The 21,975-nt window shown below is 45.2% G+C and overlaps 1 protein-coding gene across 1 annotated transcript in view; it reads left to right on the top strand.

The window, feature by feature from the left end:
• The first annotated feature begins 1,096 nt into the window (after window positions 1–1,096).
• The window catches only part of LOC136947298 (steroid hormone receptor ERR2-like), a 30,566-nt gene continuing 9,687 nt past the window's right edge, over window positions 1,097–21,975 (top strand). Inside the window, exons 1-5 of the mRNA XM_067241283.1 lie at window positions 1,097–1,146; window positions 10,200–10,615; window positions 13,911–14,027; window positions 21,285–21,395; window positions 21,676–21,837. Coding sequence (XP_067097384.1) covers window positions 1,097–1,146; window positions 10,200–10,615; window positions 13,911–14,027; window positions 21,285–21,395; window positions 21,676–21,837 — 856 coding nt within the window. The remainder of the gene's footprint in view (window positions 1,147–10,199; window positions 10,616–13,910; window positions 14,028–21,284; window positions 21,396–21,675; window positions 21,838–21,975) is intronic.

Genomic DNA, 21,975 nt, shown 5'->3' with positions numbered 1-21,975 from the left:
AACATGAAGGATTTTGCCCTGCTAAGCTGCAGCTGAGCCCGTTAAGCACCGTACATAAAGTCATGGCCAAACTCTAGGCTGTAGTAGGAAATGTGCAGTTCGAGAATTGACCGATATGACTTCTAGTCAGAAGATGAGGTTATTGATTCCATTCACTTCATGCGCATTGTTTAAATTGAAAAGGCAACAACAACAAAAATACGGACAAAATAAATGTTTGTGTTCATGTTTTGTGAATGTTGTCTTATAATTCAGCTCTCTGTGAAAAGGCCTTCTTTGGATGTTTGGATTTTTGGATTTATGTTGTGTCCTAATTGGATATTATTTAGTTGCTCTTATACCGGTTGTAACATTGTGTCATGATACAAAGACAAGGGAACTTTACTGAATGTGTTTATACAGTAGAGGATTATCTGTGTTGTGTGTTTATGTCTGTGAGTGTGTGTACTTCACAGGATTCCCTTGTGAATGGCTGTATCCTGACTGGACGTCTGCTGGCCCCACCTTCTATTGCCGCCTGCCAACCCCCTTGGCTGCTGTAAGTCCGCCCCCCTCAGAGCCAGCCAACTACAGCTGCTCCATATTCATCAACCCCCCCCCCTCCCCTCCCCTCCCCCAGTCTTAAAGAGCCCCTGTCTGTGGAATGGAGACAGTCAATCCTCTCACTGACTCGGTCAGTCTCAGTGCGCTCTCACCATTGCTACACTCTGTCCATTTCTCTCTCTCTCTCTCTCTCTCTCTCTCTCTCTCTCTCTCTGTTTCTCCCCTTTGCCTTGTTCTCCCCCTTTTACTCTTTCGGCAGCCTCCTTACTTTTGTCATTTCTGTCTCCGCTTTCTCTCTTTGTCTTTGTCTTTCTCTCTAAGAGCCCACACGTCATCGCACAACCTGAGGTACCTGTGCATGTTGGAGTGTGCTGGGTCGAGCAAGAGGTGTTCTTTTTGCTGGGGAGGGAACAGGGAGGGAGGGTGACTGCTCCTAGGAAGGTGCACACCTGAAACAACCTTTTTTGCGAGTGTGATGGGGAGACTTTGGGACTGACTCTTTCTTCCGGCACTTTTCCTTGTTTCCCACACCTGGAATGCTTAACCTGGACTGATGGATGTTTCCGAACTGTGTATCCCAGACCCTCTCTGCTATCATAACCAGTAGGTGCATCTCTTTTCTATCTGCTTTTCCTCTTTCCTCTTTTTGTCTGTGCTCAAACGCCAAATGACTTCAAATGACTCGGCATGGTAGTATTTTCTTTTTCCTTTCTTTTCAAAGTTGTGTCTATGTACATGTTTCCTATGCTTGCGTATGGTGTAACTTTGTCAGTGGTCTACGGGTCAAAGATGAAAAGGTTTTTCTAAAAAGTGCAGAAAACTCGCATTCCCATCATCAAGGTTGCCCAATTCAGCCACACGGTTTAAAATGTTCCTCGTCCAAATAAGCACAGGTAATTCATTCACACTCAAGGAATTTATTCAGGATTTTAAAAAGTCCCTTACTTTAATGATAACTGTTCCACAATCTTTTTTGTTGTTGTTGCCTGAGTAAAAAAAAATGCATATAGATGTAAAGTTGTAAATGTTGGTATTTCTCTAATGATATACCAAGTATTTACAGTCAGTTGTGAGTTTCTGTGAAGCCTTTCGGTTCAGTCGCACCAGTGGGATGGCAGTCAGAGCTCAGTGTTTTGGGGAACCTCACCGAGCGCTGGCAGAGACAAGGGGACCTCCTGGGGCTCCTGTAGGCTATCGCCCCCGCAGCACTGGGTCAGGATCCAGGGCTTACCCTGAGCCGAAGGGAATATCAAGCACCAGATTAATCAGAATGATCGCCAGGCAGCCATCACTAGCAGCTGTGTTTTATCAGGAGGCGAGCCAGACAAACCCGTGTCGGGTCTCGAGCGTGTGTGTGTGCGTGCGAGCGAGCGAGGCTGCTTGTGAGGGAGAGGGAGAAACCACAAGGGTGTGTATGGTGAACATGCATTCGTGTACCAGGCTTGTTCATACACCCCAGGGGTACAAGTTAAATAAAAAGGACTTACTTGGGTGTTTAGGATACATTATTCTGGCAAACTGAAGACTATTTTTTGTGGTACGAAATGTCACTAAAAGAAAGTAGCTTTTAAAAGGATGTCAAATTGTAACATAAAAAAAGACCTCATGCTAACTTAAAGCTTTTTTATGATCACTCTGATCCCTTCAGTAAATGTCTTGAATTAACAGAAAAATAAAGTGGCTGCATTACATTTAACATTTCATTGATTTAGCAGACGCTTTTATTTAAAGTGACATAACAATTCTGCATAAATAAATGAGACACGATCATCATGAAATTATTTGTTTCATGGTTCCATTGAAAATGGGAAATGGACAACCAGTTCAGCCTACGTCAGCAGAGTTTTATAAAGCGTCCAGCTTTAGACTAAGATTGAGGAACGCTCAATGCTTACACTACTTACACTAATGTTCCCTACCTGTTGCATGTCTAGAAGAAAGTCCGGTCATCTAACGCATGAGTGGAGAGGAAGACGCCTGGGTAAGCCTCTCTAAACTCCAGATGGGATTGGGGAGATTTAAACTTCTTGACACTTTTCATGGGGACTTTGTTTACGAGGGTCTTCATTTCACTTACAAGAAATACAAACACATAAAGACGTGCACAGACAAACACACTTTAAAATTCGATTTTTAGACCTTATCAAACATTTCAAACTGAATGGAAGATTTAATATGAACATTAATAAACATTTGGTGGTAATTTAACATAACCTAATGCATAATGTATTTAAAAAATGGCCAGGAGGGTTGCTAAAATGTTTTGTTATATTAATAATCTCTAGTAATTTTTTATAAACTCATTATTAGCCGTTTGTCATCAATGTTTTTTTATTTGAAGAAAATCCTAGAATGCAATTTTTAAAGTAAATGACGGTTAATATGCAAAGCATTCAGACTAGTTTGAGTAATGATCCAGTTGACAAGTGGAGCCCTGTTGATCACTGATCATTTTGTTTGTAAAACCCACAAAAATCACCTTTTTGTTGGTACTGTGTAAGGATTATTAAGTCTTGGTGTATCTAATATTTAAATGAAGCCGAATACTGTATTGATATTGATATTTAAATTGCAATATTTGTATTTATGTGGTCTTAAAACTGTATGACCATGGTCTGGGATTATAAAACCCTCTGGTGCGTTAAAAGCTTGACACAAGATTTGTTCACAAGTTGAACAAACACTGATGAACCAACAAAGGCAAATTTATTTTGTCATGTGAAAGGGTAATTTGTTTGTTTTTTACTTGAATGCATGATCATCTACAATTTGTTTAAGCACTAAATGTAATTTGGTTCAATTCTCTCAGTGCAAATACCACTACAGAACACTCTATTTAAAAGGTCTCAGTCACTTTGATTGTGTGTTAGGCCGGCCACATGACATGTCTAGCCATGCAATATTCCTTTTTATGGTTTCACACTGTGTTCAAAACAGCATATGATGTTATACTCTTAAATACTCTTAAATAGGACAACAATCTAACACCTTTTGGATTTTTATTATGATGTATCATGACTAATGAAATAACTACATTTATAAAAATGCATTCATAATAAACATATTTCGTTTTGTACATAGTCAGTAATGAAAGTGTAATATATGAGTACCTGTACAGTACCTGTACGGTACATATCTGTTCATAATATATGTTCAGTATGTGATATACACTATATATGTTCAATTGTATTATAATGACTACAGATATGAACAGATATGACAGAAATGTAGCTGTAACCACTGAAGCTTTCATTTACGTGAGAGATCTACCACTTGTGCTACACTGGGATGACCCGGTGCTGAGGTGTATGTGGGATATGTGTTTGGACACGGTTTCTATCTGGCAAATGAGGGAGTGAGGTATAAGCAAGCAAGTGTGTGTGGTGTGTCTGTGTGTGTGTGTGTGTGTGTAGGGGGAGGGGGGGGGTGGAGGAATGATTGATGAAAGGAGCATGGTGTTGAGTTTGTCCCAGCTCTTCATGTCCTAGTCTATTCCCCCTATCCCTCAGTGTTACGCTTTAGGTGTGTCCGTACAGCCATGTGTCATGTCTCAGTCGAGGAAGTACTGCCACAAAAAACGGATTTGACTTCTTTAAGTGTGCTTATTGACCAATCAACGTGAATGTGTACCCACAATGTGGTTACCAAACTGTATTGCTATGTAGTTACATGATAGTTCATGGAACCTTTCATTTTATGTTGCCCGAATTGACTTATGCGCTGAACATTTTCACACTCCAGGGTGGGTAAAGAGCTAAATAAACCAACACACACACACAACAGTAGAGCTCAGTAGGAGTTTTCTCTTATCTCTCTTAGTATCGCTTATTGTTTGACTTGAGCCTCCCAGAGTTGAAGCTCCTACACCAGTTGTCCCTGACCATGTGACCACGCAAACCCTGGACTTAAGTGAAGCTGGGTCTTTGAGGGTGCGCGTCTGACCTCTTCTGCAGATGGATGAAGTCATCTTACGAGGTGGCCCATGCCCCAGAATATACTTAATCCTAACTTGGGGGATTTTTGCCCACCTTATTAGCCTGAGGATAGAGGTTCAATGTCTGTAATGCCCACCTCTCACGCTACGCACTCTGACAGGGGATAATAGAGCTAATAGGTGTCCTCTCTCACACGTTCACACATACTGTACCTGAGAGGTCCATTCATGGGTGAAATATGATTTTAGAAGCTTGTCAATTGACTTTGATATTTCTGCGGTGTCATTAGGGCATTACAGAAATGTAACGTAGGCTATTTGGAATCTACGTAGAGATTTCACTATTTCTGCATGGTATTGTTGATGTAGCACGAATCCCTTAAATGGCTCTCCCATGAATGTTATTTCCATCTCCACAAATCAGTTTGATCATGTTCGTGAAGATGAATCAGGTTTCAAACCACCTCATAATTCCTCTGTGGTGATCTGGCATGTGCTTGTCATGTTTATCACTTGAGTTCAGGGACAGTCTAACGGCCAAAATTTAGGACGTTGCGTTGTATTCTACCCTTCTGTGACTGAGCTGGGGAGTCGAGGGTTTTATGTTACAGTCACCAGTGTTGTTTGTCATACTGTCCCTGAAATTTCCAAACAGACCCATGCAGCATTTTTTCTGGTTCCACTCAGTGTTCCTATACAGGTGCCCTTACCCAGCAGACAGTCTTGGAATACAGCTGCAGTAAACGCATGCACACACACACGCGCACACACACACACACACACAGAGAGAGACAAGACTGGGAATCACATTCCAACCTGGGACCTAATTTTAGAGACAGCATATCATCAAACAGCCCTATGATATTATGGAACACCTGACTGTGTCTGTTAAAAGTATCTGATCGTATTTCAATTTAGAAAACTGTGCTTTATTCAGAAATGATAGGTAGATATGTATACTGATGACTATAATAATATAATGGATAGCATATTTAGCGGTTTGTGGATCTGTGGCCTTCTGGCGGACACACTGCGAATAGCAAACTGGGCAGAAATAAATACATTTTTTTTATAAATCTGTCTCCATGAATCCTGAGCTGTTTTGAATACTGTCAAACCAAATATAGTACATTATTAATTTTTTAAAGTCAATAGATCTACACTAAGTAAGGCAGTATTACCTATCTGTAATATGAGTTTGCCCAACATCACACATACCTGAAATGGATCTTGCTCAGATTGTGTTGTGCTTAACTTTAGGATTAGGACTGAAAACAGCAGTAACATTAGAGCAGAAATCCAATATGACAATCGATAATATACAATATGGTAGTTGTATGTGTGTTGCAGTTTTCCAGTTTTAATGCCATTTGGAATCAGATGAAGATGGAGATGTTGCAGGGATATGCTATACTGGTATAGGCCTACTGAATTTAAAAACATGATATATTTTTGTTGTCACCCAACAGCCTGTTTACAGTCTTTGTTGAATGACAAAATGGTACCATCTGTGCCATGTTGGTAAGTCTATCTGACTTTGTCAATGAAACTCCTGTCTCGCCCTTGGCAAATGTGGCACAAAATTGGCCTAAGGAGTCACTGGCAGTGTACATAGATCACATTGCTAGGATCCATCTTGGTTTCTCCCAGCTCTGTTCAACTCCCTATCCCTTTTATAGTGGGCAACATCCATATTGAAGTATCTCCAACACTATATGAGAGCCAAAAAGGAAGTAAAAATGCGATCCCCTATTCAAGAGGGAGTGATCCATTCATTCATTAAGCTCATTGGTTGATACAGGAACCTAAACGGAAGCTGTGTGAGACTGCTATAAGTAACAGTAACCCGTGCGAAGGGAAACCAAATTTTAGAGTTTACTGATGGACAGAGAGAGCAGGTGGTGGAAAAGTGCCGTTTTTTTGTTGTGGCGCCCCGTTCTCCTGTCTTTCCCAGTCACCGAGTGACATGTTTATTAATGACACTGGCTGCTACCGCGCTGGTACTGTACCGCTATGTGAGAGAGCGTTGTGTGTGCGCGCGACGGCATTGGCGGAGAAATAACTTCATTACATGTCGTGACCCCCCTTCTTGATGTAGATATATCCTTTAGGCATGCTGTCAAGGACTTTGAATTCATCAGAGTGTGAGCTCTCCCCTGTCTGTGGGTCGTATTCAGTTAGATCCGTTTTCTGTATGGCTGGATAACGACGTAGCCTACCTCAGAGAGCAGGCTCGAAATGGAGAATTGAAATGGAGTTGAGTTTGTTTTATTGATCTTGTGAACACACACATACACGCACACACACACAGGCGCATTACATCAGAGCACTGAAAGTGGGTTATCGTCCTTGATTTAATGGGCCTACTACCGCCTGTTACGACGCAACACATTGAGAAGTTAATCCCTCTTTATCATATTCATTTGCATAGCGTCAATTGACCGGAGTGCTTACTGTATCTGCTTGATCCTCACTTGAAATTCAGTCCATGCCCTAATGTCATTAGGTAAATGCAAAGTTGTGTCGTTTACACATTTGGAAAAAAAGAAGAAGAAAGAAAAGCCAATTTGCACCAGACTGGGGCTAGCTTGTGATCATCAGGGTTTGTTATTACTATGGAGAGCGCACCCGTTTGAAGGTAATGTTTCTAGGCAGTAATTGAAATGCTAAATAACGTTAGGATCGATGGGCCATCTCTGTTTATTTATGAAATCAATATCGTAACTGTCCCTCACGAGTACCTCTCTGATTCCCAATGACGGACTAAGTCATTACTCGTTTAATTCTTTGCCCCCTCCCCCCCCTTTCCTCGTTTTTGAAGGCGGTTAGGGGTGTGTTTGACTTTGCTGCAAGTGCAGCTCGACAGAGGTGGTGGATGTGTATGTAGATGGGGGTTGATGTTCCAGGTAAGGAGACATCATCCATGTGGGAAATCTATGCAATCTCTCCTTGTGGCAATGACATTGGAAGGACCAGATGCTGAAAGTGCTGTGTGCTTGCATGTGTGTGGTGTGGTTGTGTATGTGTAATTAAATTACAGGTAGCTATAGCTACATATATAACATTATTGTATATATTGTTTTGCATGTGTAGTTTTTATTAATGCTTTGAGATAAAATATTGTGTATAATGTGTGTTGGCTTAGATGTCAGTTTAGTCAGCAGACTTAAAAGACAAAAAGGTTTGACTTCTTTTTCTACCTCAAACAATAAACACAATACAATTTTTGTTGGCTTAGATACCATTTGGTTTAAGGAATCAGTCTCACAAATTCAAGTTATTGCTAGGAGCTTGTACAATTATCTCTGCATAGTGTGCAGCTTCAGATACAGGATGTCATTGTCTTTGTCATATCACTGTGTTGCTACCTCTACCCAGTGCCATCCAAAGAGAAACATAGCCTTATTCCCTCCCCTTCCACAGTTCTATCCTGTTCCAGTCAGCCATGCGCCTGATGAACATTACAATCTCTTGTGTCAGAACGAAAAGGGTCGCCAGTTTTAAAGCTGATAGAGTTTGCCCCAAACAAGGACAGCCTATCATAGAAAGATTAATGAACTAATTTCATGCATGGTTCCTTGCCTCTGTCCCCCTGTACTTCATGTTCAAGCGTGTGTTTGCCGTCCTGATTTACGCCTTGTTCCGCACTACAAGCTTAACCCTTAACAATAACATTTCCCCTCCGTGGATAAATATATTGGGGAACCAAGATGGGGGCTATGGGGCTGATTTTAACCCTTCATGTGTCATGGCGCTCCATGTTCAAATCTGCGTTCACGTTTTTTTCGAGATTATAAGTCATTTTTAGACTTTTGCTGTGCTCACTCTTAAATACTCAGTCTGGAAAGTACATTTCATGGTTTAGAGAGAGAGAGATTCTGAATTTATGCAAGGGGGATATTCAACGCTGCCAGGGTGAGCCTGCACGCAAGCACACACTCACACACATACCAACACAGACACACACCCTCTGTCTCTCAAATACTGTATACACACACACATCTGGTTCGCAAACTAAACTAAAGACTGAAACAGTTTCATTGTAAACATTGTGGCCTGTTTTTTACACACCGGCACAGTTCACCTGCATTGTAGCGCAGTCACTGATACCGTGGGCTTTGACATTTTCGTCCGTGTCCCTGTTATTTTATTTTTTTTAATTGTCATTCTGGTGGGTTTTTCTGTTGGAAAGGGTAGTGTGACACGTTTCACCCCCCCCCCCCGTCCTTCACAGTGGCGGACAAAGCCCCGCTCGGCCACGCGGTGCTCCGCCCAGGTACGCTCGGAACCGGACCTCAATGGAAGGGCGTAAACGGCAAAAGCCAGGTGACCTTCACGTCTCCTGCCCGCTTCGCTTGCCTGTTTTCTGCGCGGAGGAGCAAACACGCTTCCATTGAATACCGGGATAAAGGGGGAGTGGGGGGAGAAGGGGGGCGGTAAAAACCGAGCATCACAAAAACCTGCGCCCAGGACACACTGTACCACTTGGTGGGAGGAGGACGTAGTTGGGGTGGGAGGGTGGGGGTGGTGGTGGACCAAATTATGAAAGTAAAGCAGAAGCTATTTCTGTCTGGAAAGAATTGGTTGTGCCATTATTTCATTCCAACAGATTTAAAGGGGACCATTAGAAATTTCCATTAAATGTAACAAAAAAACATCTCCCAAGTGTTACTTTGCGCTAAGTGAGGAATGAACTACTTTTTACATATGCCACAATGTACAATTCTATAGGGAATCCCTCCATTGGGCTGCAGAGGAATCCAGAATGATGTATTAACCATTAGATTGCCCGCACTCTCCTGACTCCCTCCAGTAGACAAAACATGCCTTCACAATTTGCTCGGTGTGAGTGGATTACCAACTGGATTCACCTGGAGCCTTTTGAGTCTTTCATTAAACACGGTCTTTGAATCAAGCCCACCAAAATGTAGTGTATCTTTGTCTAAAACTGTGTTAACAGTCCGATCTGATTAAAAATGCATAAGATATGTCTGGACTGTAGGAGGGGGGGGGGCAGGATAGGGGGGTATTTATTCATGCCCCATCTGAAACAGGAAGGAAGGAGAGCTTGGGTCGATAGATCTGATCTGTGCCCTGGGGGGGGGGGGGGGGGGTTGGCTATCTACCCCAGCAGATATCGTCTGGACCTGATGACCTCACATCGTATATCTATATATACACACACGCGCGCACAGATAGTGGGTGACGTCTTTAAGCTATATTTAAGCCTTTTGCTGGAGTCTTAGGTGCATCATTGATAAGACCACAGTGTTCATTAGTCAGGTTGGGACATGCTCCCCCCCCCCCCCCCATCCAGTCCCTGAACTTCTCACTCTTCTCTGTGGTAACCCAGCACCAACCACTGGTGAACCATGACCATCGATCTGCTCACGTAGAACCCATGATCTTACTGAAAGAGACACTTCTTTATCCATTAACAGGTTTCTTTCATTTGTCGCTCTCTCATTCTTGGGTCAAATCTTGTGTCGCGGCCCGTTTAGTTCACCATCTAAACCAACACATGTCTTCTGTTTCGAACGTTTGTCTGATATTCACATGCGCCAACGAAGGCGCTCTTCCTTCATCCGATGAGAAATATGATGTATTTTTGTTCCGGAAGTGTCCAAAAAGGGTCATAAATGGACATGCTCGCTCACAGGACTTTTTTTTCATAACGATACAGAGAGTGACGCTGTCTGTGTCTTTGTCCTGTGTTCGACAGGTTGCTGACCAGAATGCCCTCAGAGGACCGCCACCTGTCCTCCAGCTGTGGCTCCTACATCAAAACCGAACCGTCCAGTCCCTCCTCCTCTCTCGTCGACACCGTCAGCCACCACAGCCCCAGCGGCAACTCCGACGCCAGCGGCGGCTACATCAACGGCCCCAACGGACGCTCGCACGCCCTCGACTCGCCGCCCATGTTCAACCCGGGAATGCTGGGAGGGGGCGGAGCCTGCCTCAGGCGCTACGACGAGTGCTCGGGCGGCGTCGCCGACGACTCGCCCATCAAGTGCGAGTACATGCTCAACGCCATCCCCAAGAGGCTCTGTCTCGTATGCGGCGACATCGCCTCAGGGTACCACTACGGGGTGGCTTCCTGCGAGGCCTGCAAAGCGTTTTTCAAGAGGACGATACAAGGTAGTTGTCACCTCCCTTTCTTTGTTTGACCTTTCAATAGTTCACCAGCTTGCCCGACACTCAATATTTATATCTAGTCAGCAGTTCTTTTGTGTGTTTTCAAGTCTAGGGTGACATGAGTCAACATTTAGTCAAGCCACTTCAGATAGTTGAAGAAAAAGTAGGCAATTTTCATTCAAATCCTCCTATTAGCAAGCTGACACAAACAACATTTCTATTAATTAATTTCAAGTATTAAATTCCAACTCAAAACTCAATTTACCCAAACACTGGTTTGGAGGGATATGATCAGCAGGATATGATTGTGAATGTGATCAGGACACAACTCTTTGTGTGACCATGTGTTGATACCTGTCCATACATTTACATTTAGTCATTTAGCAGACGCTCTTATCCAGAGCGACTTACATTAAGTACAGGGACATTCCCCCCAAGGCAAGTAGGGTGAAGTGCCTTGCCCAAGGACACAACGTCATTTTTCACGGCCTGAAATCGAACCGGCAACCTTCTGATTAATAGCCCGATTCCTTAACCACTCAGCCATCTGACCCCCATAACCTGGGCACTAATACCATGGTGATTATTATTGTCTACTGAGGGCATTAAGGCAGGGACTCGAAATCTGATTGGGTAGCATGTTTGTTTGCTGTGTTTGCGTGTGAGTTGCCCCGTTGGCATCCCTTTTGCCATGTGTGTAATGTTCCAAACTAATCTGTCACACCGACATAATATCCAGAATAAATTTGCTTATCTGCAGCATTTTTGACAAAAACTGGAGCATCAGACCTTTCTACAGATTTGTACTGTACCTTATTTGGAGTTTAAGAATGACCTGATGTGAATGGCATCATCAGATACTTGACATTGTACATCTTTATTGAAATTAAGGATAATGAAGTTGAGGTATCCATAGTCTTTTCAACGCTCCAGACACTACAAATGCAATCTAGATGTTTGGCGTGTGTACATTGCATACATCTTCCCCGAGCCCTACACACACAGTATCGCAAAGGCAAAAAAAACGGGAACTAAAAAAAGAAGTCGATAGGGGCCGCCCTAGCGATAGGCCGCGAGCGCCCCTCGTCCGAGGCTTTGCGTTATCCGTCCACAAATCCCCCCCCCCCCTTCCATTCTTCTTCTCCTGCCTGGAGGACGGACCACCCCTAATGGACCTAATCTGTCCGTCATTCGTCCCGAGCGCCGGGACTTTTCAGTCAATAACGATCAGCGTTGAAGGGGCGACTGTAATTAAGAACCAGGCTTTTCATTGGGAGAAAGTCAGCGGCGGTGGCGGGGGTGGGGGGCTGGGGGGTTGGGGGGTTGGTGGAGGTGGAAAGGGGGGGGTGGCTCGCCCCTCTGGGAAAGGAGACCGAGGCCAATTAGGAGCTCAGGCACGTGGCGTTGGTGTGGAGTGGAGTGGGGAGGTGGGGGCAATAACAAGGAAGGGGATAGGAATGAGACACAGAGAACTCCTCTAAATCAGAGGAGAGGGGGAACGAGGGGGCACTCATCGGAGGGAAAAGGCCCTTTAATGGAATGGTAATCAGGAACCGCGGGTCCCGACCTCGCAATGGAGGGGGACAAGGAGAGGTCCAGCTAGAGACGAGATGGGGGGGGGTGCTTTGGGTAGGGTGGTGACGGGAGGGGTAATGGATAATAGCATAGCATAATAATATATCAACATTTCCAGGGAAAATAAAAGAGGTTGACAAAAGGTAGGAGGTTGGGTGGGGGGGGGGGGGGGGGGGGGCGAGACGTCCTATGAGGGAAGAAGAGGAGGTAATCAAGGATTGATTAAGGATGCTGCGAGCGTAAACCTTTTAAGAAATACATTTGACAATACAGAACTGGTTTGAAATTCTTATCAGGTGTGTGTATTTCTGTTTTCTTAGTGTTTGGCAGACCATCTCTAATTGTGTAATTGTTTCTTGTCTTATGTCTTTCATATGAAATGACTGATTAACAAAATGGTGAAACTAGTTCACACACACTTATATACATTTATACACATATATATATATTTTTAATTATTATTAATGTATTTGCATTCATTTTTTTCAGAATATATTTGTTGCCAACCATGTGAGAGAGAAAAAGAGGTTTAGAAAAACCCTTTTGTTCTCTAGATGCCCTGATTAACTCCAACAGTGTTTTTGACTCATGTAAAACTCCCTTGGCTTAGACCTCTCTAAATGACTTTACCCACCCCAAACTCTGTCAGCAATCTCTGCCAACCAGCTGGCGTGAAGCCACAGCCCTCATGCTGTGCATGTGACCTCAATGCCACCCTTGATGCCAGGGATCCTGACAAATGTTGGCACCTTCTCCTTGACCAACTGGGAGGCACTGGCAGATATACAGTAAACGGCACCTGGTTAGCTTTTTTTAGGAACCTTTAATATATACTTGGTGTTTGGGGAAATCACTTACATGCTCAATCAAAGGATGTGGACTTTGCAGATTTGTCATTGATTCTCGGAGGTCATGTCAACTTTTTCAGAAGCACAGTTAGTATCCAAAACAAGCCCTTTTTGCTGGGAAGTCGAAGGGAGTGCAATAAAAAACTCATCCTTTTGTTACAGCGAAGCGGATATGTCTGCGTTTCTGCCTGTTTTTTGGACAGTATGATTATGTTGCAACGGAATGTTTTTTTTGTTTTGTTCTTCCATTGTGAGCCAAGATGTGCCGAGACAGAGTTGAATAATGCATCGAGTCTTTCGCTACATGATACAGGGCATAAAGATTGGCACCATTACAACAGGGCCTGGTTTAGTTGGAGAACATTATGCAGAGTGCTCAGTTGTGTGTCCGTCTTCTAACTGTCTTCCGCTGATGGGAGGGGGGTGGGGGGGGCTTACCCGTCGTCCTTTAGGATGCGAAGGAGGGGTTGGGAGAGGTTGTGGGGAAGCTAGCTGAGAGGACGCTCTGCATTAATGAAGCTAATTTATCGGAGGATTGGAGTGGGAGTGGGATGCAGGGGGCAGGGACGTGCTTTCAACGTGTCCCATCAAAATGCCGCTATACCCTCCTTCAGGAATGTCACCCGAGATCACCTTGGGACAGTGTGCGTGTGTGTGTTTGTACGTGCGCGCGCGCCTCTGTGTTTATGCGCACTCGGCCGAGTGAATATGTGCATGCGGACATCCACGCTCGCAGGGATGCGCGTGTGTTCCTTTTTCCCGCACACACACCAAAAAAAGAACTTTTGTTGTCCCTTATAACATCGATTGAGTACGAATGATTGCCTCCACGACATTTGAACTTTTTTCATCTGGCCTTTGCTCGTCCTCTGCAGGAAATATCGAGTACAGCTGTCCGGCCACCAACGAGTGTGAGATCACCAAGAGGAGACGCAAGTCGTGCCAGGCCTGTCGCTTCATGAAGTGCCTCAAAGTGGGCATGCTGAAAGAGGGTGAGTCTCCAACACCGTCATCTCTCCGTCCATAATCCCTTTTTTCTCCTCCAGTGTCCGTAGATCTGTGCAGCGTGGCTGGGAGGACATGGACAGACCGCGACGATAGATTGCGCCAATTAGACCATGGTGTTATCACTCCAACAATCTTTTGAGAAGCAGCAGGTCGAGGAAGTCGATCTGCCTTTCGAAGCCCGTAGACTTTTTGGTGCCTTGGCTGTGACGTCGTCACGGGACAATATACACCTAATTGTGGGGAGGCTAGACGATGGGCAGCGAGGAGGTGGGACAGTTGTCAGCAGCCGGAGAGAGGGAAACACTGTAGTGACATCATCCACAGTGTTTACCTCCTCCCTGGGTTCGTCTGCAGGCTCTCAGAGACAGAACGCGGCCCGGCCAGGGGCAGGAAATGTGCTGAGTGGGTCGATCCTACCGGCCCGTCTGGCTGAGATAGAAGAAGTGTAACAGTACTCTTGAAAAGCACAGTGCCGCTCCCCCGAGACTTCACTCCTCTGGGTTCTGTGTCTCTCTCTCTCTCTCCCTCTATCGCTCGCGCTGTTCCCTCCGTCCCTCCCTCCCGTTCTCCCTCCCAGCGTATTGATCCGCTAAATGCTTTCCGAACATCCCAACTCACTTCCTGTGTGTGTTATGTTTCTCCCTTGGTGAGGGGGGGGGGGGATGTGGGGGGGGGGGGGTCATTCATTGGGGAAATCTAGTTTGGTGGATCAGGTAGATTCCTTTCTCTGGTTCGCTGAAACGGTTTGCCTTTGATGTATATAAACCCTTATACATTTATATATATACAACTCAACAATCTATGGGTACAGGTGCTGTCATTTCGACATCCGTACACATTTAAAAATATTTAAATAGCTATTTTATAATTTGACAAGGAATAATTTATGTTAACTGGGCCTTGGGAAGGGTCATTATTTTAAGGGTCATTGAAGGAAAAAAAAAGAAGCTGAAATCTCTTAACAGACACGTGTAGACATTTCTACATGTTTGAAACTGTGAACACTTTCCACACAAATTATCTAATTGACTCGGACATTTAACCGCAGGGCCAGTTTGTGGGGTAGGATTGTGTGTCAAGTTCTTGATAGACCTCCACAAATATAACTCATCTTTAACAGCATTGCCGTGTGTGTGTGTGTGTGTCAACAGAAAATAGGACCAACGTCTGCTATTGTCCTGTCGTAACCATCCTATTTATAAAACCAACTTCTCCGATATCCACTCTCTCGCCTCATCCCCAGTCTGATGTCTCCATCCTACACCCAACATCTCATCCCGCAGCTTTGTCCCCCAGCCAAAATAAACAAGGTTGCCTCAGAAATAAAGCTCAAACTATTAGCGCATGCTTAGGAGAAGAATTGCCGTATATTGTCCATGGCAGGCGACGCTAAGCCGTTGATGCGTACAATTGGAGTGCAAAGAGAATTTGACTCCGTGTCCCCCCCCCCATCCCCTCCCTTCCGCTGCTGAGCACCGTACGGTGGCAGGCGATTCTCTGAAAATGACGGCATTCAATTAAAAGGAAAGATGACATTTAATCGCGAAGCGTGTTGTGGCCCCCTCGCAGACATGGGGGCCCGGGGAGATGGGGGGGGGTTGATCACAGTGGCTGTATGGGATCTGGATTTGCCCTAGTTCCTGTAACGAGATCACTGTCGAGCAGGATGCGTGGTGCGGTCATGGAAAAAAGGAATAATGGGGTTGTGGACGATATCTGCAGGTGGCATGTATGGAGAAATGTAAGACTTGAGATGAATGGCAAGTTGTAATGGCAACAGAATATGGTTAAGAAAGCGTAGTTAGAAGTTGTAACCTATATTGGTCTCTGAATATATCCACATTCTAGATGTTATATTATATTTCAAGAGAAAAAAAAAAAAAAAAATCAAACCCTGAAAATACCATGAATTTTCCCAAAGAATTGCGCCATGCTCAGTGAGGTTTCCTCCACCCCCTATACCCAACACAAGTCCCCGCTCCTGTATGTCTGACATAGTATCGCGTGAAATACCATGCGCCCTTGCGAGGTGCTGAGAGAACTTATGAGAGCAGATATCAATGTTTCTAAATGTATTTAATATTTCCACCAGGAGCTTATATAAGCCCCTCTAAGCATGGGGTCCTGATTTATAAAGCACCAGCTGCTGGGGTCTGTCTAGTGTTGGTGGCACCACCCCCTTGAGCTAACCGCTAGCCACTGACCACCCTTGTCGACCCTCAAAGGTGGCGCCAGCAAAGCATTCTGGGAACCCTCCTGGCAGGTTTGAATGTCGAGAGAAGTGGAGGCAAGTAGAGCATGGAAGGGGGTGGTGGTGACCTCCATTTGGGGCCCTCCGACATACACACATATCCCCCCCCACCCCCATTCTCACCCCTCGCACCGATCCTCCAGGATTGTGATCAAATGTAATCAAAATCGGTAAATAAGCAATTGACGGCGGCGGTGAGAACGGCGTCTCCGGTCTCCTTAATGCAAGGTCAGGAAGTATGTGTGTGTGTGTGCGTGCGTGCGGCTTGGGTCGTATTTTTGTGCTAGTGTGTGTGCCTTTGTGTGTGTGTTGTTGCGTGAGGGGAAAATCAATGAGGCTGGCGGTAGACATTGCGGATTACAAATTTATTTTTCAAAATCAGGTTTCTCCTGTGTGGCTCTGAGAGGACTTGGTAAGGGCAGGCCATGCTCACTGGCCCCTCACACTAAGGCTCACTCTGGTAAAAGGTCACCAGGCCAGTGGAAACATCATGCCATAATAATAACTTGAAGGAGGTATGGTGCTGCTCACCCCTGCCAGCTCTCTGTGCCAGTAGCTGGAACTCCTATCAGAAAGGCCTGCTGGAAGGTTCCGCTGTCATTCACTGTCTAATCACAATTCGTTGTAGAGTCTTTCAATTAAAAGAAAAAAAATGGTACTGTATTAATTTTACAACTTTGAATGTCACTTCAAGTGTTGCATCAAATTAGCTAAACTGATCCATTAGCATAACATTATAATAGCTTGATAACTGTAATCCACTTGTTTTAGTTTTTCTTTTCAGTTCTAGAGATGATAATAATTAAGCTGTTAAATATGCACAGCAGTCTCTGCAGATTGGGTCATTTATTCCTTCCACATTTTTCCTAAGGAAGTTAGCTGTCGCTAATTAGCTTGCTAACATTGTAGATAGTGCTTGAAGGCCACTGGTGCAGATTTTCCAACACTGTTGTAATGTTATGGATGAGCGTACACCGCCAGACTATTTTGGCACCATGGATTACTTCCATTCCACTCTCGCCAACCACAGAAACGCCTCAGCAGCGGTCTTTCCTGAGAGGACGTTGTTAGCTGATTAGCATCGCAGGTCTGATTTTCTCCTGCCACATAGCCAAAGATTAGTAAGGCAATACCCAAATGTCAGGGGCGTGCGGGCTGCCTCTCGATCAATACACTTGGTTCAGAACGGAATCAATATGACGAGATTACATCATCAAAATAAAAATAACACGTAGCATGCATTTCTTTATGACCTGAGACATAGTGCCAATAGTGGGCTACTATATTATTTGACATGTTTTTATGTGATATACACATGGTGCTCGTCTAGGATTAGCATGCATTCAGTTCATCTCGTTCACAGTGGCACACCCCAAGATGCCAAGCTGTGTTGTGGACATACAAACTGTTGGCACTTGGGTCGTCTTGTCTCTCACAGTTTCTGCCTATCAGTCAACACATGCATACAACCTTGTGTGCCTTTAGAGGCGTTGACCAACCACATGGCCCCCAGGCCCACCCGGAGAGCCCGGTTTGGCCTGTCCTCACTGTCTGACAGGTGATAGATCAGACACGGACGCCAACACGTGTTCCTCAGAAGGGGGGGAGGGGGGGATTATATGAGGTGTTGACCCCTTACACTCCCTTCACCCCCCCCCCTCCCCACACACACACACACACGGATACATGTTCACACACACACCCATGTGTATATCACATCTGAAGAGTGACAAGGAACAAGCTTTCAGCTCACACCCACAAGCACACACACCACACATCTAGCGCTCGCCGCACGAATACACCAGGGAGCCCGAATCGACCCAGTCATCTCCTGCTATGCAGATGCTTCCGCTTACCAACGCGGTTGTGGTTCAACAACCCTTGTAATACACAAGACACAGAGGCTCAAAATTGCGAGGGGAAAATACAACAACCTGTAAAACATTTGAAGATGGGGTGTCGCTGACCAGCGGGAGAAACAGCTCGGTCTTTGTCTCTTGCCGGTCCTTCAGGGGGGAAGCAGGTGGGCGGCCATCTTGCTACAGTACCTTGCAGTCCTCCTTTCCACTCTTCACACCCCTAGCCCCCCGCGATTAAACACACGCTGTCACATGCTTACAGTGATCTGTAGTCTGGCAGGGCAGGCACTTAGAAGTGCTGGGGGGGAGGCGGGGACCTGTTTGCCTTGAAAGGGGAGGAGGGGGGGGGGTGCGTCCCTGATTTTTTCCCAGCTAAAATAGGGTCCTCCTAATCTCCCTTTGGCACTGTTAGCCATCCCGCCCATTCTGACACATTCTCTAGAAAGAAGCACCCCTGACAGGTGAGGGTCTGAAAATAGTGTCCTTCCAAACGCACACACACACATACACACACACAGAGGACACACACACATCCTGGTGGTGATACAAAGCAAAACAGGCGCTTTGCAAGGAAGGCACTTCAAGGTAGTCCGGGGTCGATATTGTTATTGAATGAAAGGGAAGCCAGGGGTGAGGTGACCCTAAAGATTGTACTGAGTCCAGTGCAAACATCCCTGCTTTCATCCCCTGTCCTGCAACCCCCGCCCACACACACGCACACACACAGACACGCACACACTCACACACCAATGATGGGACCGTCACCCAAGTACGCCACGTCCCAGACTGCCTCTCATAGCCGGCAGTAAAACACAGTCATGTGTATAATGTGCATAGATCTAGCTGAGCTCATCCCTATGTCTGCCCCCCATCCCTCTCTTTCATACTCCCCCCCCCCACCTCCCCCCCCCCCCCCCCACTCACCCCCCACCCTGGAGTGAACCGAGGACATCAGTTCCCTCCGACCACAATACACGGTCGGAGGCATGAGGCAACTGTCCGAGGTGTGGAATGTGCCGGGATGTCAGCGTCCCGTAGACCCCCTCGGCGAGGCCTCGTCCAGCTGTCTTGTTGTGGTCGGATTCCCAGTATATCGGATCGGATCACATGCGGCAGAGCGAAGCCGCCAGTGGTTGGACCCGGACACCCTGAGGACGAATGGGGAAAGGCGGCCCTTTGCCACCCTTCACGGGATGACGGGAAAGCAGACGGGGATGAGGAGGAGGGGGGAGGGAGGAGGGCGGAAGGGAAGGCAAGGGAGAGTGGGAGAGAAGGATGAGGGCAGAACGAGCAGCTTCAGGCAAAAGGATTCCCTTCCGTTGTTCTTGCCGTCTCTCTCTCTCTGTCTGTCTCGTTTTTCCTCCTCATCCTTCCTTCTCTCTTACTTTGGTTTCTGTCTCGCCCGGCTCCTCTCCGGTTTTTTTTCTGCCTCCCTCGCCTCTTGTGTCACTGGTGCTGCAGGCCTGTAAAATGAAACTGGTTAGCACCAAGCTCTTAATTCCTGTCAGCATCTATTAATTATGGGCCAGTTGGATGTTCCAGTTCAAACAGGCCCCCGCAGATCTTGGAATTCCGATTCCGGCTGTTCGGTTGCTTGTTGTTCCACGCAGTCACATGACCCTGGGCCCACAAAGGGTCAGCTGTGTGCATGCGTGTTTGTGCGCATGCATGTGTGTGTTGTCAGCGTCGCAGTAACAATTGACATTGCAACATTACAAGTATCTTAGGTTGGGGAAATATGGGCTCACGGTTTACTATATCTTTCCAATGAAATGTATTAATTTGACGCCTTTGGTGTCTGGATGCCGTCTTTTGACATTAAGGTCTCAGGTAAATACCTACACAGTCATTTAACAAAGTAAATGTCTCAAGATACTATTCTACTATAGGCTTTCTAAATTAAACGGATTTCCCACAAAGACTAATGGGGCAAACAGTGTGGAAAGTTCCCGTTTGCTTAAAACTCAGGCATCACAGTCAGATTAATTAAAAAACACATCCTTCCTTCAAACAGAAGGATAAGTCTATTTACAATCCTTATTGATTACTTAAGTCGTACAAATGGAAAGGCTCTGTTAGGCGAGGGCTCTCGATTTAGCTCCAATCTGCCAGGCATAAAATGATCTCACTGTGTTTGCTGGGAAGAACATGCTCCCTTTGGGCATTGTGGGTAATTAGGTTAGTGGATAGTCGGTGTCAGGAAATTGAAAGACCATCCTAATCGGATTCCTTTGTTTCCAGGGGAATCAAAGGAATTTGTACGAGTCACTGGAAATCTCACAATGCTATTCCACATGGCGGTGGTAAAAAAAGAAAAGGAGTTTGTTTGCTCTCCCTGGCTGTGAATACGATACAAGCTCCCTTTGGAGAGTAAAGGACTATGAGTCCTCAGAAATGATGGAACACATTAAATTCATTCTTCTTATTGTAATACCTACAGCAGAACAAAAATCATCCAAGTTGTAAACCTATTAAATTGAAAAAAAGAAACTGTTTGAACCCGCATTACGATGTATTTTAATGTATTTTATTATGTTATACTCTCTATTTTTATATTCTTATGTTACATTAAATTAATCTGAACTATCCATGCCAGTCAGTTGTCGAGCTTCTAAATTATAATGTCCAATCTAGTTGATGGAAGAGAAGCAGCCAATGAGCAGTTAAATGAATGGGATTATCATGCACTGTCAGTCAATCGCTGATGCAACTCAATGGAAGCTCTTTGCTTACTGCATCAAAGGCTCTCTCCCTTGGCTTAGTGAAGTCAGTTAGGGATAGATAGAGCATTATAAGGTGTTTCTTTGAAGGCCTCGAACAAGTCTAACTTTACCTCGACACAAGACATCTCAATGTGTCAGTCAAGTGTGGATATGATGTCTAGTTAGCATACCTGCTTTTTTATGTTGAAGACGTGTGTAACCTACACAGCTGCTATTGTGTGTCTCAGTGGTACTACACGGTTTGGCGACGACTGTCCTGTGTTTCTTATCGCAAACCGGAAGATCACATGAAAATACAGTTCATCTATATTGCACTAAATTGTGAAATAAAATGTACAACACGAAATGAAACTCCCTTACACCTAAGCTTTGGTGTTTTAAGTGTTGATTTGATGTGTTTGTTCACAGGTGTGCGTCTGGACCGGGTAAGGGGGGGGCGTCAGAAGTACAAGAGGAGATTGGATGCAGAGAATGGAGGTTATCTCGGCCTCACAGTCCCCCCTCCAGCCAAGAAGCCACGTGAGTACCACACACTGGGTTAGCCTCTGCAGCCTTGTAATAGTAGATGTAGTTACTCAACTGCATGGGTTCATTAGTCTTGCCTCTTGAACTGGGTCATTTTATTGAGGATACACACCATTACCAGAGTTTGAATATAATTATGATTATGCTGTTTATTAGCCATATTAATGACTCTAAAGGTAGTGCACACCCTTAGCTCATTCATGATGTTTCAGGTTAGTTCATGCTGAATAGAGAAATAACTCTCTCTCTCTCTCTCTTTCTCTCTCTCTCTCAGTAACAAAGATTGTGTCCCACCTCTTGGTGGTGGAGCCAGAGAAGATATATGCCATGCCAGACCCCACTGTGCCTGACGGTGACATCAAGGCCTTGACCACTCTTTGTGACCTGGCTGACCGCGAACTGGTGGTCATAATAGGCTGGGCCAAACATATCCCAGGTAGGACCGTGACCGTAGGGTTCATTCACACCACTCTAAATTCAGCCAGCCGTGAAGGATGTCTCCTCTCTCTCTCTCTCTCTCTCTCTCTCTCTCTCTCTCTCTCTCTCTCTCTCTCTCTCTCTCTCTCTCTCTCTC

This window comes from Osmerus mordax, chromosome 8 (assembly GCF_038355195.1).
Source record: "Osmerus mordax isolate fOsmMor3 chromosome 8, fOsmMor3.pri, whole genome shotgun sequence".
NCBI lineage: Eukaryota > Metazoa > Chordata > Actinopteri > Osmeriformes > Osmeridae > Osmerus > Osmerus mordax.
Note: the sequence above shows the minus strand (reverse complement) of the source record. Positions and strands in the feature narration are given on the sequence as shown.